Source organism: Dipteris shenzhenensis, chromosome 17, assembly GCF_047967505.1.
Source record: "Dipteris shenzhenensis isolate YYH24624 ecotype China chromosome 17, Dip_SZ_1.0, whole genome shotgun sequence".
Taxonomy (NCBI): Eukaryota; Viridiplantae; Streptophyta; class Polypodiopsida; order Gleicheniales; family Dipteridaceae; genus Dipteris; species Dipteris shenzhenensis.
The window spans coordinates 27703211-27723736 of record NC_141612.1 but is presented as its reverse complement, the minus strand read 5'-3'; the positions used below and the strand labels follow the sequence as shown (position 1 = coordinate 27723736).

General features: G+C 45.2%; 2 protein-coding genes across 2 annotated transcripts in view; one reads left to right on the top strand and one right to left on the bottom strand.

Annotated features, from left to right (window-relative positions):
• The window catches only part of LOC147891924 (metal ion-binding protein), a 127970-nt gene that overhangs the window by 7424 nt on the left and 100020 nt on the right, over window positions 1–20526 (bottom strand). The window contains exon 18 of the mRNA XM_087387943.1: window positions 5266–5388. Coding sequence (XP_087244069.1) covers window positions 5266–5388 — 123 coding nt within the window. The remainder of the gene's footprint in view (window positions 1–5265; window positions 5389–20526) is intronic.
• LOC147891925 (uncharacterized) lies at window positions 17483–19202 on the top strand. Its single transcript, XM_087387944.1, has one exon. It carries the CDS (start codon window positions 17498–17500, stop codon window positions 19184–19186), a length of 1689 nt encoding a protein of 562 aa, XP_087244070.1. The 5' UTR covers window positions 17483–17497; the 3' UTR covers window positions 19187–19202.

Genomic DNA, 20526 nt, shown 5'->3' with positions numbered 1-20526 from the left:
ACCGTACAATCCACGTCAATGTGGCTGTACAGTCTACGTCAGCAGACCGTACAGCCACTTCACCAGCGTGTGTATCCGGTTGCAGGTTCGGAAAGAGATTCGTGGGCTTCTAGGATTCGCCGGGTTTCAGCATCTCCTTCCGTCAGCATCTTTCGGGACGGTTTTCTTCTGCTCCATTCTCCTCTGTACTTCGTTTCAGTCAGTTATTTCTTTCAGTTCGTATTCAATCGAATTTCAGCCATGTCTGATGCTCCAAATCCCGAGTTCACCATGGGAGAGCAGGACTTGGATTACACTCCTGTGGGAGAGGAGGATCAGGGTCTCTATGATGACCTGATAACAAAAAAGGCCTTCAGTGAATTTACGACTACTCTTGATGGCAAATTCGAGCAGGTCAATGCTAATCAATCGGGGTTGACACAGCAACTCCAAGGGATACAAGCAACTCTCACCCTTCTGGCTAGCACTGTACAGGCGCTCACGCATGTGGATGCCATGGCTTCAGTGCTAGGCCCGAATATAACTCCAGATCCTTTTCCGGGTGACCAAAAGTCAAGAACAAAGGAGGTAGTTGACACTTGGTTGCACAAGTGGCAGGTACACTTCCAATTCCACCCCTATCCAGATGAGAAAAAGATCCAGCTTGCAGCAGGGTTTATGTCAGGTAAAGCCTTGCTATGGTGGAAAGAACTCTAGCCTAAGCCTGATACTTGGACAGATTTTGAGAGCATCTTCAAGAAGGAGTTCCTGAAGAAGGAGGATGACTACGATATCGTTGGCAAGCTCAAGGCCCTCGATATGTCAAAATTAAACTTGACCTTTGAAGTTTATCTTCAAAGATTTAGGGATCTGCAAACCAGGGCCACTAAAATGGATCCAGTGACCTTGTTAGGTTTCTTCGTGGATGGTTTGCCAGACTCCTACAAGTTGCAGATAAAGAACAACAAGTGCGACGTATGCACGCATATATGATGATACCATGGCCGGTACCAAGGCAACCACAGTTACCGATACGAGTGGAAAGAACAAACGCAAGTTCTTTCAGCATGCGACTGGTATTGCGGAGACGAAGTCTACGGACAACGCCTCCAGGAAAAGCTTAACTCCAGCAAAGAATGGTAAAGCCCGTTTCCTTCGCACTCTGAGGCTCAAGAAAGAAGGGCGATGCTTCTATTGCGAGGAGCGGGGCCACACAAAGAATGAGTGTCCTAAGCGGAAGAACCAAAAGTTGGTGCTAGAACCGAAGCTCTAGGCGGGTCCACGTACCGCAGCCAAGGGAGCAAACCAAGTCGCGATGACAGGTATTTCAGTAAATGTCATTACCTGCCCACTCTCTTGTAATTGTACTTTCAATACTTCGTTGTTTGGTTCCCATGATCTTTTCCGAGTTTATGGAGAAGTTAGGGACCAACAGGTTCACATTCTCTTTGATCCGGGCAGCTCTCACAATTTTGTTAAGTACAAATTTGTGCAGAAGATGGGACTGTCCACAGTACCTAGCGACCACACCTATGAGGTGCAGCTTCCAGCTCGGAAGCAGTTTTGGAATCGCAAGGTTGAAGCGCTTCCTATCCGGATTCAAGCTACACGGGAGCTCTTACATGTTATGTTATGCATCTGGAGCATGTAGACTTGTTGATCGAAATAGAGTGGTTTAAAACCCACAATATTCAGATCGGCTGGACGGAGCATACGCTTTCTTTTGTAGATAAGGACACCCAATTTTGTATTCAGTGTGATAAAATTCCCTCTTCTCAGGGGCCTATTGTATTTGCGATGCAGCTTCGGAATATATTAAACAATTCTCATTATGATGTCTATCAGTGTGTTTTGATTCCACTTTCTTCATTTGTTGTTTCGGTAATTAACAAGAATGAATTAAGTGTGTTTGAACACCGAGAATTGAGAATGTTGTTAGATAATTTTAAGGACATATTCCCAGCTCAACTACCGGAAGGTTTACCTCCAGAACGGGCAGTAGATCATCGCATAGACTTAGTCCCAAGGGCTCAACCTATCAGTGTACCACCTTATAGGATGAGCCAGGTAGAGGAGGATGAGTTAGCTATCCAGCTTCAGGATTACCTGAATATGGGCTATATCCGCCCAAGTAAATCACCCTGGGGTGCACCTGTCCTCTTAAGAAAGAAGAAGGATTCTTCCTGGAGAATGTGTATAGATTATAAACGATTAAATAAAGTCACAATTAAGAACCGCTATCCTTTACCTCGTTCTGATGATTTGATAGACCATTTGGCCGGAGCGAAGTATTTCACTAAGATTGATTTGCGTACGGGTTATCACCAAATCCGTATCTATGCTAAACACATAGATAGAAACGCATTCCGGACTAGGTATGGTCATTACGAGTTCCTCGTATTACCTTTTGGTTTGACCAATGCTCCTGGTACTTTTCAACAGATGATGAACGATTTGTTCAGGGGTTTCTGGGCAAATTTGTTGTAGTGTTCTTAGATGACATCTTGGTATATAGTAAAACGCTTGAGGATCACATAGGACACCTCCGGGTTGTCTTAGTTGTTCTAAGACAACATCAGCTTTATGCCAAGATGAGTAAATGTGACTTCTTTATGAAGGAGATCATTTACTTAGGACACAAGATTTCTTCTGAAGGTATTAGCATTGATCTGGATCGTATCCAGAAGCTTTTAGAATGGCCTATCCCTCAGACTGTGAAACAACTTCATTCTTTCCTAGGATTTACGGTATTTCTTCGGAAGTCAGTGCGTGATTATTCACATATCACGGCACCCTTGACCAACATATTGAAAGGTCGTGGACGCAGGTCTACCCAGCCGATCTCTTGGAATGATGCAATGAACAAGGCTTTTGAAACCTTGAAGTTTTCTATCAAGGAAGCACCCGTTCTTGCATTACCCGATCCTACCAGGCCTTATGTTTTAGAGGCCGATGCGAGTGATTATGCGATTGGGGCAGCTCTATTCCAAGAGGGCAGACCTGTAGCTTTCGAGAGTAAGAAGCTAGACGACACTCAGTATCGTTGGCCAACACTCGAGAAGGAACTTTATGCTGTAGTGTATGCTCTTAAGGTTTGGAGACACTACTTGTATGGTTCAAAGTTCCTTGTATTGACTGATCATCAGTCAATTAAGTATGTGTGTGATGGATCAGAATAGAGGGGAAGGAAAGCTAGATGGGCAGAATTAATGCAGGATTTTGATTTCGAAATACGTTATCATAAGGGTTCGTTGAATAGTGTGGCGGATGCCTTAAGTCGAGTTAAGTTTGTAAGTGCTTTGTCATTTACGGAAATATCCTCAGACCTATTTCAATCCTTGAGAGGGCTATACGCAACTGATAGTCATTTCAGTTCTTATTGGCAGAGAGTCCAGGATGGGAGCTCCATGGTTGACCAGGACTCAGGGATTGTGCCACCTAGGATACAGGCGGCGGGAGGTCAATGGATGATTAGGAACGGCTTGCTGTTCCGGAATGAAAAGATTTGTGTGCCTGATGTTCTGGACCTTAAATCCAAGATTCTCTGGGAGTGTCATGATGCTCCAAGTGCAGGACATCCAGGTATACATAGAACTCTGTCTCTTGTGAAGCATACCTTTTATTGGCCTAAGATGCGTGCATTTATTGAGCACTATGTAGTAGGTTGCCGAGTTTGTCAGGTTACTAAGGCTGAACGCCTTAGAAGTGCGGGCTTATTACAGCCTTTACAAATTCCAGGTAATAAATGGGAAAGTATTTCCATGGACTTTATTACTGGTTTACCTTGAACGCGCAAGGGTCATGACTCTATTTAGGTCATAGTCGACCGTTTGACAAAAATGGCTAGATTCTTACCTACAAGAACAACTATTTCAGCTGTTCAGTTGGCTCACGAGTTTGTGGACCACTTGTTCAAGCTGTATGGTTTGCCATCTGACATAGTCAGTGACAGGGACTCAAAGTTTACAAGTAACTTTTGGACACTTGTTTTTGAGAAGTTAGAAACTACTCTAAGTCTGAGTTCCTCGGATCATGCACAATCCGATGGCAGTACAGAAAAGGTCAACCAGTTGGTTGAAGACATGCTTCGGGCATATGTATCTAAGAGACAGTCTTCATGGGAAGATTATCTACCTATGATTGAATTTGCTTACAACAGTGCAAAGCATTCTAGTACAGGTTACAGTCCTTTTATGCTTATGTACGGGTTTCAACCTAAGTCACCAGTTATGGTTGGATTAGAAGGGATTCAAAATGATGCTGCTAAGAATTTCTTGCTAGATATGCAGGAAATGTTGCAGTTTGCCAAGGAGTCTATTAGAAGTGCCCAAGATCGGGACAGATTTTATGCTAATAGACATCGTTCACCTAGAGAGTTCTATGAAGGAACGATGGTATATTTGCGAATTCCTAAGGAATCCAAGAGCCTAAGTACTGGTTTGGTTCCGAAATTATCCCCCAGATACTGTGGTCCTTTCAAGGTCATTAAAAGAATTGGACCAGTTGCATATCGACTAGAATTGCCTCCTGATGTTAAAGTACATCCTGTCTTTCATGTCAGTAGACTGAAAGAAGTCTTGGGTGCAGATGATCAACTTGTTTCTCCTCATGAGATACCCTATGCACCTTGTTGGCTTCTTCAAACATGCCCAATTTCACTAGAGCGTCTGCTCCTGAAATGGACTCATTGTTACAAGGACCTTGCAAATCATTGTCCAGAAACTAAAGCCATGGCATGGAACTATATTACATGCATTATAGTTACAGATGCAAATGACGTATCTTCCAAGGCTTAATCAACTCTCTTGATATGGCTATATCTAGATAATTCCCATTGCACATTAAAGTTCATCCCTAGGAACCTATGCAAGACAAAGGTTGAAAGGGAAATGCTTCCATTTTGGATACATATTACCACATAATGCACCTGTAACCTCTTCTTAGCCTTTAGCCTATACACCTATACTTTCATGATAGTTTACAAATTTAAAGAATTGTACCATGATCTTGTACTGCAATGATTTACAAAAGTTCAGCCTTGGAAAAATATGAACATTTTACATAATTCATATAACATTATAAGGTTGAAATCCCAGACAAGCTATCCTCACTTTTCTTAAAGAGAGAGCTTTATAATTATCAACTTTTCAGTTTTGGCTCATATTGGAATTCCCTCATTAAAGAATATACTACACAGGTTTCCATTTTTGTGAATTTGAAGAGCTAGTTCCCACCTGAAACTTCATCAATACTTGAATGATTTACAGCATCATAATATAAATTTACCTGAGAGCTTTGATTCCCATATCCAGGATGAAATTTCTAAAATCTTCGTTGCCTACACCACAGCACCTCAGCTGCTGCTTATAAAAGAAAATATCTTCACAGAGATTTCCAGCCACTTGACACCTACAGTCAGAAAATAATGCATCTTAACCTTAATTTGTCAATCATCAGAAAAAACAGCTAATTCCTTGTAGTGATGCATCTATGTCACAAAAAAGCAACAAAAAACCTCCAACTTCAGAAATTTGTTTCATTATTCACATCAATGCCTTTTTTTTAATTCCTTTCTCATAGACTTGGCAAACAATTAGTCCAAACATGTGCAATCTTCTTATTTTATATTTAGGAGCTTTCTCCCAGCCCTTCTCATGCATCATTTTTGAAGTGCCCTTTTGGGGCCCTTCTACTCTCCTCAATCCTAAGTACGTGTAAACTAGCATCATATGCATATTGAAGAGACCAGAACCAATTCATACAGTACTGATTGATTCTCACAGCATAGAGCAAATTAGCTTTATCAAAAAATGTTTGTCATACCTTTCTGTGCATTATTACATTTTTACGATTATTAAAATGATATAAACAAAAAACAAACTGTCACATGATGGCCAAAGGTTGTTTTGGCACATCTCTAGATGGTTCCTTGCCACACGAAAACATGTGCAAAATATTGAGAACTTCAAGCATTTGGAAGTTCCCATATGTTTGATTGCATATATCCCTACTCAACATATCCTATCATTGCCCAACAGCCAAGATTGGTAGATCAAATCCTCACACATCAAGTGATCATTGAGTGCAGATCATGGTCTCACAAGTTCTGCTTGGCAGGGCATCTGATACAATGTCACATGCATGCTTCATAAATGGACTTTAAAAGCTTCAAATCTCAAGGGAGGCCCTTTGGGCTACTTACCTGTTACTCTTCCTTCATTCCCCTCTTAAGTTTCCGCCAGTGCAAACAGGGACTTACATACTTCAAAATTTATAGGCAACTGGCATATTTGTGCTCCTGGCTAACTGTGCATTAAATGGTCCATTAATTGAGACAGTGGTAGGGGTATTAACGAAATCCACCTCAATTAAAAACAGTGTTTTCTGTTGATGACTATTTGCTGCAAATATCTGAGCCAAGAGTTAGACCACAATAACTTGCTGATGACTCTGCATCTTCAAGCATATTGGCTAGAATTCTGTCGCATGTGACTGTGAATAGTTGTAGAGATGGCAGTGCTGCTGTAGAAATTATGATATTGACGCTATCATGGACTCATTCCTTGATGACGGGACATCAAGAAAGTAAAAAATTGCATGATTACCTACCTGGTGAGTGATTGAACTCTTCTGAAGTATGATCCAGGGAGTGAATGCCATGATTTGGCACAAATTTCGATATGCACTGGCACAAAACCGTTTGTGCTCTGCTTAATTTTAATGAAGCACCTGTTGGACATGAGCGGAATATGCCTAGTTTGACTTGTCAAAGAATCAAGCATAACATCATTGGAGGCATGATAGTCTTGCCACATGTAACACCTGGGACTGGTTGTCATTGAATTAATGTTCAGCTCGTTGATCATGCTATCTTTGCTATGCTCAACCCTGCATAATGGAATGTTACAGTGATATTTTGAAGAACTATCATGCTGACATTGCACTGCAGATTGCTCCGTAACCATAGTTTCTGCCCTTCAAAAACTTGTGGTCGCCATGGACTCCACAATGTGATTATAATAGTGCTCATTTCATATGAGCCGATAAACATTAACTGAAGTAACTATGAGCTCATCACACACATCTTCCTCATTGTAGATGGCATTTGCAAAAACAATTGGAAAAGCGTTTGAGCTATTAGATACTATGAAAGAGATGTCTTCCTTGTATTCAAAGTCTGATTCGACGTTGCTTAGTGGATTGACAAAGAATATAAGAACATTTAAGAAGCCATCATCACCATGTTTTTCAAAAAACCTGTGAGCTGTCTCATCCTTGCTATTGATTAAGTTTTGTCCATTTTGGGCACAGGTTATGGCATCTATGGATAACCTTTTTGTCTCGACACATTTTGCTGCATACCTGTGGATGACACACATTCTAAAATATGCCTATATCGTGTGCTTTGCATAAAACATGAATTTAAATCTGTGGTTCAAATCGATGTAACATATGTGTCATATGATATTGAGCCTTCAAACAACTGACATCGATGCTCAAAGTCATTTGTTCTTTGCAGAAATGAGAGTTGACCTCAATGCTTTATGGCATTTTTGCTTTGCACTATGACTAAAGAGTGTCCATGTCCAAGAATTCAAAAGAACAATGCTCATTCTAAGTAACTGTTTTTTGCTTTGCTTGTAGATATCTCAAAATGGAGGTGTGCATGTATAATTTTGCCGCACTGTTCCACTTCAGATGCGCAAGTCACCAGTGCTTATATTCACTGTCACTATGAAAATATTCCTTCTCTTGGATTGCACATTCAAAAACAATCATATAACTTCAAAGTGATACCTTTTGAATTGACAATGCACAAGACACTTTATCAATTACTAGTGAATGTCACCAACATGGAGAACACAATGGGGAACGACCCATGCGGCCAAGAAGACCCGTGAGACCGTCTCTCTCTCTCTCTCTCTCTCTCTCTCTCTCTCTCTCTCTCTCTCTCTCTCTCTCTCTCTCGTTTTCAACACCTCTGATCGTATCTACAGCACGGATGAGTTTTGCTTCACTTATGACGGACAGCCCATTGAGCTTGTTAGAGAGTACACTTATTTGGGGGCAGTTTTCAGGGGACCGATCTTTACCATGACATATGCAGCACGAGATAGGATTAGTAAAGGGTATGCTTCGTTGGCTCATCTTGAGCGTCAGTGTTTTCAGTCCCACTTTCAGCATCCCGATACGAAATCCCTGCTATTTGACACATTGGTGAGACCAGCTGCGATGTATGCAGCTCCTTTCTGGGCAGGAGACCTTGGCGCTGCAGATTGGAGACGAGTAGAGAGGTTACAGATCATCATGTTCTCTCGGCTCATTAGGGCCAAGGCTACAGTTCCGCACGAGATCATGCTAGCAGAGTTTGGAGCTACTCCCCTTGCATTGGATGCAGCGTTTCAGTCGGTCATGTATTTGCACAGGGTTAGGGAGTTTGGAGACTCAGCAGCAGGCAGAGCTCGGTTGCCATGGTTAGCACTTGCATCTTCTATGGAGTTGGCACGATCTGGGGCCCGATACTGTTGGTACTTCAAACTCACTAGGTGGCTCACATCTCTTGGACTAGACATGGATAGACTGCCTCCCTTCCGATACAGCATAGATGCCCCTCATCTCGAGTTGACTCGCCACGAGCTTAGTCAGGTCACGAGAGCAGACTTGCTGCAGCTTCATACGTACCGCACTTGGATTTATCCCACGCAGCTTCCGACGAAGATGGCCACATATCGTGACCACTTCCTTCGGATCTCAGAGGATGGATTTGTCATTCCACCAGGCTACACAGGTATCCACATGTCCCACTCACTGAGGATTGCCCTTGGCCAACTTAGAGTCTCTTCGCATCAGCTCGAGATAGAGGCTGGTAGGATGCGACGCATGGAGGATGGACGGCGTCCAGGCCAAGAGACCAGGATCTGCCCTTGTTGCACCATGGGAGAGGTGGAGTCAGAGGAGCACTTCATTTGCAGATGCCCGCTATATTATGAGATAAGAGGGAGATTCCACTGTCTCTTCACGGATGGCTTTGGACCTCTCTCACGAGTGATGGATTATGAGGATCAGCATTGCCTAGCTCTTTATGTCAGGGAGGCCACTATGCTTCGACGACACTACCTCAGAGACCATCAGCAAAGACTGGAGCGTGATAGAGCCCAGCCCGATAGAGCTCAGACACACGCTATACCAGATGACAGGTATCAGGAGGAGCACGAGGAGGTCAGAGCTCACACAGGACACATGCCTCCACCCTGTGGATGTACATATGAGATGGTTTGTAGACGCCGCAGGATCTTGTTACATAGGGGACGTACTCGCCGCTTCATCTCCAGACGATCCAGGATGATGGCAGCTTTCTGGAGGAGACTTACTCATGGAGATCTCGCCCTACCAGCCGCTCACCTCACTTTTGCTCAGATTTGTACTCTCATAGCAGGAGGCAGAGTCGATGGACAGGATTTCCAGTATTATTTTGGTTCTCAGACTCCGTGATACATGGACTTGTATCTTTGCATTGACATATTGTACTCATCCCCCCATTTTGCACCCAGGGGCGGTTTCCTTGCATCTAGCTTACTTTGTATTTAGGCTCGGATTTGACATTATGTACTTTCACTTGCATTGTATTGCGTAGCACTTAGATGATATTCGACGATGCCTCTTCTTTGTGGCACGTTGATTTTGTGCTATCTTGTACGCAGAGTTCTTGATGTCCCATGGGCCCATTTTGGCCTTTAGTGGACAATAATACACTTTCTTTCTTTCTTTCTTTCTCTCTCTCTCTGTGAGTCTCTTTTCAACACCTCACGAGCAGTGATTCGCCGACTTAGTTTCACCTATAGTGGCGAGCCAGTGGAGATAGTGCAATCATACACATGTTTGGGAGCAGTCTTCACAAGGCCCATCTTCACGATGACCCATGCAGCCCAGGCACGGCTCACACGAGGGCTTAGTGCTTTGGCTAGACTAGAGCAACAGTGCTTCTAGGTGCACTTCCAAGATCCACCGACGAAGGGCTGGCTTTTTGAGACACTGGTGCGACCGACTACCATGTATGTAGCACCCTTCTAGGGATGCGATCTTCGGAGGACAGACTGGATGAGCGGCTACAAGTGACGATGGGGTCCAGGATGATCCGATGTAAGCCCTCAGTCCCACATGAGATAGTACAGGTAGAGTTCACCATGACGCCTCTCCAAGTTGATGCCATCTTCCAGATAGTGACTTTCATCCACAGAGTCTAGGACTTACCCCCCTGGAGACCTCCAATTGGCCCTAGAGTCATCCAGACGGCTAGCAGAGAGCGGGGCAGATACATGGTATGCACACATATCTACATGGCTTGCCAGGCACGGTATCCAGATGGACAGGATTTCAGTACAGCATGGATGTGCCTCCTTGAGTCGATCCCACAAGATGAAATCAACCATATCATACGGTTAGACCTCCTCCAGCTTCATACATCCCGGACTTGGGGGGAGGACCAGGAGCTCCCCACCAAGACCCAGTTCTCCTGCAACCACTTCTTGAGAGTATCAGAGGAGGGATTCATCATCAGACCCCAGTATCTCGAGGACAGACGAGTCTCCCATGCACTGAGGATTGCCATTGGTCAAATGAGGGTTTCATCCCATCGGCTAGATCTAGGTTGGGAGAGCAGTAGGTATACCCAAAGAGCAGCGGATCTGCACGTTATGTACGCTGGGGGCAGTTGAGACAGAGGAATATTTTCTTTGTGTTTGCCCAGGCTACTACGAGATTTGGGGACGCTACCACTGTCTCTACCTGGAGGGGAGTGGCTTTCGCCCTTTATCACGACTGATCCATTTCCATGACCAGGTCTATATCGGGCTTTATCTGATGGAGACGCGTCAGCACACGGGGAGACACTACTACAATAGATCAAAGAGCAGGAGGGGATGGCCTAACCACCACAGGAAATAGAGGATGACTGGGCACAGCGATGTGTCCCAGACTTCTATACATTTGAGTCAGCCCCAAGACACAGTGGAGTGGAGGAGGAGGAGCTAGCCGACAAAAGAGTAGCATGGATCAGCAACCGACGTGGTACCACCGAGAGAGGGACGGAGAGACCACATGCGCGACAAAAAGTCCTCAGAGTATACTCTAATGAGGTCCGACCTATCACAATCTTCCTCAAGGAGGACCGATAGAGACGAGGGGTCACTCTGGACATAGCTCGGAGAGTTTAAAGAGCGAGGAGACCGTGTCTCCCACCGCATTGCAAGACAGCTCGACAAACACAAATACGAGACATCTTCGCAGCCCACCAGAGAGCCATCATTGTACTAGGCTACGGTTTCTCATTCTGTTTCTAAGTCCTAGCAGCGAGATTGACTTGTTTTTCACTTTGTACCTAATACTGGATAGATTGATTTGATCCACTTTGCAGTTGGAGTTGACTATTTCTATTCATGATTATGATTTTGTTAGCATAGATTAGTACGCAGCAAGGGTCCTAGCGTGCCCTTTGCTTCAGCCCACTGAGGCTTGTATGAGTTCGCTTTTTTGTGTACTTTGTCCCATAGGCCCGCGAGGCCTCCCGTGGACGTTAATCTCTCTCGTTCTCTCTCACATATAGTTTAACTTAACATATCACTTATCAAGGGCCTTAGCATGCCCCTTGCTTCAGCCCTCTGCGGCACGGTATCGAAATGGCAACGGAAGATACTTTTGCAACATCTGCAAGGGGAGAAACAATGAGAAGAAAGAAGACTCTGTCCAGAAGAAGTGGTTGCAGATGCACACATTTGATCATTGCCATCGAAGAACATGAGCTATGGTGTCACGATTGGTGGGAGTATTCGAGGAAGCAACATCGGGCAATTCAGGTGATTACAAGTCTCGATTCTTCATAAACTTTAGCCTGCACCCTAAATTTTGTAGAGTTTCTTTCCATTTGTTGTACTTTGTCCCATAGGCCAGTGAGGCCTCCCGAAGACAATAGTATATTGCTCTCTCTCTCTCTCTCTCTCTCTCTCTCTCTCTCTCTCTCTCTCTCTCTCTCTCTCTCTCACATACACAACCCCCAACCCCTCACACTCCTCCCCCGTCGCAGCACCTCTGCGTACGGCATCGCAATTCCTGTCGCGGCACCCCCTACTTCCCGTCTCGCAACACACTCTGCTACTGCTACCCCTCGTCGTGGGACCCTGGTCTAGCATGACCCCCGCTTGGCCCTGGTCAGGCTACTACTACCACGGAATAGGCCTATGAGGCCTATGACCCCGCCCTACACAAGGGCCTGCAAGCACAGGCCCGAGGGACCTACTACTAGCCCCGCGCCCTCTGGACCCCCCCAAGGCCTACAAACATAGGCCCAAGGCAGGGGGTGGATTCTCAGCCCCTTCCACGCCATCCACAAACAAGTACGGGTCTACCAGGACCTGCAAATGGACCTCGACACCAATGAGGCATTGATGGCAAAAAAAGCACATATTGATAAGACATTCAATGAAATCAAGAAGCAAGGAGGGCATATGCAACATGAATGGGAGAAAAACAAGAAGGATGAATGGGAGAAGGAGAAGGCGACATGGGAAACTGAAAAGACCAGCCTCAATGACAAAATACAAGCTATGGGGATAGAACTACAGCAACTAAGAGACATGCAAGGAGCACCGGAAGGGGCACACAAGGCAATGGAAGAACTAAAATCTGAGAACGAGAAGCTCAAGAAGGAGATGGCAGCCTTGCAAATCACCAAAGAGAAAGCAGATATGGTAGAATGGAAGAATGTCGTTAAGAAAGGTGCAGCAGCCCCCAAGAAAGAGATCATCTCTGAGGCTCCAGAGGAACAAAAGAGGAGAAGCACCAAGGCTTTGAATGTCTTGGTTAGAGGCTTAACAATTGAAGATACCCTTATGTCGGATGCCAAAACCTTGCTCACCAAGATGGGAGTCAACCTCACATTCAAGACAACATGGAGAGTTGGCAAAGCTGAGGCTCCAACAAGACCCCTTGTAATGAAACTCCGAATAGCAATGGACAGATCTACACCCTCATGAGCATGAGAGCAACCTTGAAAGGGCAAGAATATACTTGGACGATGAGCTCACATTGCTACAACAGGAGCTTCAGAGGGAACTGTCTCTACCTGGAGGGGGGTGGCTTCGACCCTTTATCACGACTAATCCATTTCCATGACCAAGTCTGTATCGGGCTTTATCTGATGGAGATGCGTCAACATGGGGAGACACTACTGCAACAGATCAAAGAGAAGCAAGGGATAGCCAGCCCACCACAAGAAATAAAGGATGACCGGGCAGAGCACGCGTCACATACTTCTATACATTTGAGTCAGCCCCAAGACACAATGGAGTGGAGTAGGAGGAGATAGCGGACATGAGAACTGTTAGAAACATGGTGAAGGGGGAGAGAGAGAGAGAGAGAGAGAGAGAGAGAGAGAGAGAGAGAGAGAGAGAGTTAGGGTGTGAGGAAATAATGCTCCAATGAAGACATAATGAAAGGCTCTCATTCATTCATCAAGTATGACAAGACAAGTGAGGTACAAGCCTTATGTAGGCTACTCACTCACACACTAGCACCTAGTGCATATGGGATAAGTACCATGATGACATGTGGCACTCACAGAAGACTCACACACATAGACTAGTACTAGATCACCTAGTACTACACACCAACACACTCTTTGACTATGATATCTCCAACACCCCCCTTCAGAGCAAATGTGAGACCCAACATGCAAAGAGTAGACCAATCCCCCCTCCACCGCAATACTGCAAAGAGCAAGTCCAACTATCCAACACCTCTCATGTGATAGTGACTTCTCAGTCAGCTTGCGACCGGCAAGGGTAAACCATCACTCGGCATCCCCCCTTACTCTGAACTGGGTGGTCAATACCATCAACCAAAGTAAAAGACAATATATTCATTTTTGGGAGACAACCTAGGGCATAGGATCTCTTATTGACTCCAAATACATTCAATTTAGAGGGACAACTCAAGGTTGAGAACCTTTATGTAACTCAACACACACATATAACATAGCACCGCACCAGGAAGTATGCATGGAGCTGGCTTGGGTTTATATGGCAGCCCACACCCCTAGGAGAGAGGTCAGTCATCTTCTCAGCCCCTTGATATGCCATCATTTCGGAGAGATGCATTTGGCAAAGAGACCCGACCCGGGGTTCATGCACCTATCGCTCCGCCAACGAGCACATATAGCCAGACGCAGCCAATGCATAAGATGGCAGCAGCTACTACGCAACATGGGATTGGTGGTGGGCAGCAAGCCACTTTTGATGACATGTTGGCACATTCTTTGCGTTCATATAAGGCCCTACCTAAGGCCATCAAACTTAAGATGTCCTTCTCCGATTATGTGAACCTCAAGTGTGATGATGCCCGCACTTCTGGAGGTTACATACACAAGAATTATGCAACCAAGGATAGCAAGGACAAACTCACAGTGCATTAAGTTTAAAGGGGACACTCGCACTCCCAATGAGTTGGGAGGAGTGGCTCACGAAGCTGGAAGACTATTTCTGCTTCTACCCCAAGTCTGAGGAAAAGTGCATCATGGTGGTGATAAATGAGGGTTGCATATGCACGACTATGCCCACACATGGTGGCGATACATGAGGGAGTCGCCTTAGAGACCAACCACCTAGAGGAATTTCAAAGAATTGATGGTCAGTACTTGGCTGAATTCTATGCCTTGTCGCAGACCGGTACGGTCCAAGAGTACTTGCAGCGCTTCTCGAGGCTTTCCCTGTTTGTGCAGGACGTATCTGAACAGGGAAAGCTGCTGTGTTTCATCCATGGGTTTAGTCCTCCTCTAGGTGCAGATGCGAAGGCACATAACCCTCAAACAATTGAGTGTCCAGCCCCATTGGCAGAGGTATTGGAGCCTAAATATGCCAGCAAGTATAAGTGACGGCAGGCAGCGCATATGGGAATGCAAATGAGGCTGCGAAAAAGCCTAAAGTGGCTAATTGGAACAGTGTTGCCAAAAAATGCATTTCAGGGCACCGAAACGTCCTGAAACGTTTCGCCGAAATGCACAAAACGGCTTGTCTTGGGAGAAACGCTTGTTGTAAAAATGCCGTGCGAGCGAATTCTGATGGCCTTTTTCTGCTTGCATCGTTTGGAACCTCACTCCCTACACTTTCTACTCTTCCCTCCCTTGCTAAACCCTCTACTTGCCCTTCCTATTCCCTCTACCATAGCCTCTTCAGCCTCTCCTACTCTCTTCAGCCTCTCCATCGCTCTACCCTCTCCAACCTCTCTATTTCTCTCTATCCTCTCCAACCCTTGCTCTAGCCTCTAGCCTTGTCAACCCCTTGCACTTGGCTTCCCTCTCCAACACTTCTAAGCCCTTCTTCATCCAGATTCCCATTATCCATATGGTATACCTATTACCATGGCCTCGAGTCGTGGTGCTGGTGTGCTTCCAAGGCGGGATGTATGGCAGGATACCATTTTTAGAAAGAGATATGGGTCATCTGGCACAATGAGGTCGGTATGCAAGTTTTGTGGTGAGACAGTGACAAGATACGCCCCTCGAGATCGAACGTATTTTTTATGGGAGAAAGGCCATGGTAAAGGTCCTTGCCAAGCCATTCCAAAGGGGATCTTCTTGGCATATGGAGATGAGGTTCGACCCCTCCTCCATCCTGTGGTCACAGAACAGGTTCTTCAGGATAATGTTTGCAAGAGCAGATTAAGTTGGGCATACACGCAACCGTCGCATCCACTTCCACATCATCCCAGTCAGATACTAGGGATGTGGCTATGTCAGAGTCGTAGCAGGAGGGGTACGGGCAGGCTGCATCGTCTTCATTGGTGCATGGGAGTGCTTTTACTGGGCCTTTACATGGCACAACTCCATCGGCATCCATGTCAGTTGGGCTGTCCGCTATGCCATCAACTTCTCCACGGCCTCTTGCCAAGAGGACACGTGGTCCAGCAGCTGTGTCACTCCGAGAGTTACTCCTATATAGGCTGCTTGGGCACCACGCTTGAAGCAAGACGCTAAAATTGCAGAGTAGCAGTTTTTCTACTCTTACAATATTCCCTTCAATGTTGCAAGGACTCCTGCCTACAAAAAGTTTTACCATGCACTTGTAGCAGCTAGTAGAGCAGGAGCATCATACCTTTTGCTTGCTAGTTCTGAGACTCTTCGCACCACAAAATTGAAGCACATGGGATTGAATAAGAAAGACATGGAGGGACTCAAGGAATCCTGGAGTCGATATGGACATGATTGCAACCGTACGCGTACGGTAGGTTTTTCCGTACGGATTCCGTACGGCCGTACGGATTTCCGTACGTGGCTTTTTTTGGGGGTAAAAAAATCGGGATGCGTAGTACGTACCTTATATTGTTGCTGGGCTGCGATGTTCGAGATTCGAATCCGGATTCCGTACGAAAATATTGCAAGTTGCGAAGGCTTCCGTAGTACGTGCTGTTCACGATTCACGAATCACCGTCGACCGACGCTCTCAGCTCTGCTTGCAGCCTGCAGGCTGGCCATTGCACACCGACCATTGCTGCCTCAAGAGCCTATTTAGGCTGACGTTTGCTTCTATTTAGGCAGGCTGCAGCCCTTTGCCCTCTTCTAAGCTTCTTCTGCACCTTGCTCAGTGCTGCCCTCTTCTTCAGTCCCGACTCCCGAGTCCCCTCAGCCCTTCACTCTTCTAAGTTCTAAGTTCTTCAGTTTGCCCTCTTCTTCAGCACCTTGCTGCCCTCTATTTAAATTTTAGACAGCCCTTTGCCCTCTTATACTTGCTTTGGAGGTGAGTTGTCACCGTACAGTTGCAGCCCGCAGCTTGCAAGTTGCCTCTACGCTCTACCTGCTCCAAGTGTCAAGGTAAATGCAATGGCTGCTTTTTTTTCCTGTTTTGCAGCAAGTGCTCTCTCTTTCGTTGATGCCATCTAACAGGGCAGCCTGCAAGGACTTCAAGCCCTCTTTGGAAATTGTTCCTTTGCCCAATGCCCATTGCCTTATAATTTACATGCCCTCTTTTGCAAATTTGCAGCTTGCAGATCTACAAATGGGAAGACAAAAAGGACCAGAATGGGAATTTGTAGAGGCCTTGAAGCCTTTGGGGAAGGGCCAATTCACTTGTAAATGTAAATATTGCCCTCATTCATGGGATGGAGGACCGACCCGTATAAGGGCACATTTTCTTGGGATCACAGGCTTGGGGGTTGACAAGTGTACTGCTCCTCCTGAAAATGTGAAAGATACTTGTCGAAGATTGCAGGCAAAGGTGCCCCTAAAAACTGCTGCAAAACAGCTGTTGAAGATGTGGCTGATTTGGGAGATGCCTCAGTGAGTGGTACTGCAAGTGGAAATGCATCTGGCAGTGCATATGAGCCAAAGCAAAAGAAGTTGAAGACGTCAAAGGGAACCTTGGAAAAGGCATGGGAGTCACAAGGACGGAAGGATGCATACATTGCTCTCCGTCGTTTTTTCTTTGCAGAGGATATTCCTCATTGGAAGGTGAGGAGCCCTTATTTTTTGGAGATGGTTCGTGCCATTGGCCAAGTTGGGCCTACCTTCAAGCCTCCATCCTACAATGTTTTGCGCACAACGGAGCTAACTAATGAAGTAGTATGCATAGATCAAGAGATGCTACAGTTTCGGGATAAGTGGAAAAAATATGGCTGCACCATAACTTGTGATGGTTGGTCTGACACTCGACGCCGGCCTATAATCAATATTATGGTCTCATGCATATATGGTTCAGCCTTCTTGAAGTCCGTGGACACAAGTGGGCAGTATAAGTCAGGGGAGTACATCTTTGGGATACTGAAAGATGCCATTCTTGATGTTGGGGCTGAAAATGTGGTGCAGGTGTGTATGGACAATGCATCTAACTGTGTGCGGGCAGGAGAATTGGTGGAGGAAGAGTGGCCTCACATTTTCTATACTAGATGCACATGCCATTGCCTTGACCTCTTGTTTGAGGACATTGGAAAGCTTCCATGGGTAAAGCCAGTGTTGGTACATGCTAACATGATTGTGACATTTGTTACCCGGAAACACACCGTGTTAGCAATGTATAGAAAATTCAGCAAGAAGGAATTGGTGAAGCCAGCACAAACACGGTTTGCTTACATGTTTATCATGTTAGCAAACTTATTGGATGAGAGGGTATACAATGGATTGCGTCGCATGGTTGTCAGTGATGAGTATTGCAAGAAGAAGGTGTCACGCACTGTGAAAGCACAACAGGTGTCTTCTATTATATTGGGTGCTTCATTTTGGCAAGATGCAAGACTCATTGTGAAGCTTTGTGCACCTATTTTGAAGATCCTTCGCCTGGTTGATAGGGAAGGGGCTACCATGGGACTTGTATATGAACTCACTGATCGGATGGTCGAGAAGATGGCAACTATTGATGGGATTGAATCCTCAAAGCTGGCTGATGTTAGAGCCTTATGTGTTGACAGGTGGAATATGATGCATTCTCTATTGCATGCGGCAGCGTTTGTTCTCCATCCTATTTGGAAAGAGAAAAATCCAGATAGTGACAAGGAGGTGCACGATGGGTGGATGGATGCCATAGAGCGGTACACCAAGTATGATGTTGACAGCCAAGGCACCTTATGTGATGAGTTGGATATTTACAAATCCATGTCAGGCACATTTGCTCGTGCGATTGCAAAGGATGAAAAGAGAATGCACCAAGGGGTGAAATGGTGGGAGACATTTGGGGCTCACACACCAAATTTACAGCGGTTAGCTCTTCGAGTGCTCTCGCAAGGCACATGTGCTTCTCCTTGTGAGAGGAATTGGAGCACATTCTCTCTTATCCATACTAAAAGAAGGAATAGGCTGCTTCCAAAGAATACCGAGAAATTAGTATACATCCATACTAATTTGCGTCTCATTTCCAAAATCAAGGAAAGGGGATTTGAGAAGATAGAAGTGACCCTAGAAATGATCAACAAGGAGAAGGATGATGATAGGCTGCTAGCGAGGCAAGCAGATACAGAGGGAGAAGACATTGCAGCCCCTATTGTTACACTTACAGGAACGATGGATGCTGCTGCAGCTTCAAGCAGCTCTAGTCTTTTGGAGTTCCATGGCGAGGCAGATGAGGATGATAGTGATGAGGAGGAGGAGGAGGATGAGGAGGGTGCAGGCATTGATGCAGATGATGATGAGGATGAGGATGAGCAAGAGGATGAGAATGAAGATGCAGCTTGAGGCTGTGGCACACTGGCAGCCTTTTCTTTATGATGTTTTTCCTTTCATGTTTTGGTGTAGTTACTAATACGGTGTACCTACTTCCTTTGAAGTTTGATCATGATGTTTTGGACCTTTTGAAATTTGGTGTAGTATTGATTATTGATCTATGATCTATGATTCCATCTATGATGTATCAAAATCTAGAATCCAGATGACTACGGTCTCTGGAGGCTGGAGTCTTTCATGAATGAAGAATCACGATTCACGACTCATGACTCATGACTCATGATTGACGACTTTAAAATTAATACAATTATACAAGTTTCAAGTTTCAGTTTAATACCTCTGTGTCAATTTAATGTGTACAATGATCAATGATCAATCTATATTTTTCTGAAATTTTTTGGATAAAACTAGGGTCACGTATGTTTCAGCCCCAAGGGCTGAACCATACTCCAATCATACTTCCGTACTCGTATGACGTATGCGTATGGTAACGTATGGAAAAAACTATGGATATGGATGCACCATAGTCTCCGACGGATGGAGTGACACGAAGAGGAGACACATGATTAATATCTTGGTCTGTTCTTGTGTTGGAAGTATCTTCCTGAGGGTGGTTGATGCATCACATGTCGGCCTTCACATCACCGGAGAGTGGATATGGAGTCATATTGAGGCAGCCATCAAGGAGGTTGGTGAAAAGAATGTGGTGCAGGTCTGGGCTATGCCACATTTTCATTCTTTGCTCTCGATATTGGATACTCACATGAGGCTTCTTAGTCGGAACCCTGTGCTGCAAACTCGAATAGAGTGGTGATGATGGGCGAAATCTTCGAGTGTGAATTTGTGGATGTTAAATGGACAGCCATGCTGTGAAATTTTGAGGGAATGGCTATAATGAAGGGGAAAATGGGCCAAGTTAGAGCTAGGTGGAAAATGTGGAGGGACTATATAAGTCCCCATCCACCCCCTACTATGTACTTTTTGATGTGACATCTAATCCTATCTACTCCCACCTCCTTCCTCCTACGTGCTCCCTAAACTCTCTCTCCCAATCTCTCTCTATCTCTCTCTCTTTCTTTCCTTCTCCCTTCCCTCCCAATCTCTCTCTTCCTCTCCCTCCTCCCCCTTTCCACACTTCTCTCTTCTTCTCCCTCTTCCTATCTCTTGTTCCTCAAATCAGCCCTTGTCCCCATCATTGCACTTTGTAGTTGCAATTGACTATTTCTTCATGATTATGATTTTGTTATCATAGATTAGTACTCAGCAAGGCTCCTAGCGTACCCTTTGCTTCAGCTTGAAGAGACATGGCGGTAGAAGAATGCCAAGCTAACTAGGAACGGCATGGAAATATG

Excerpts from the sequence above, each read along its gene's own strand:
- LOC147891925 (XM_087387944.1), top strand. The coding sequence starts at position 17,498 with ATGGTTCGTGCCATTGGCCAAGTTGGGCCTACCTTCAAGCCTCCATCC.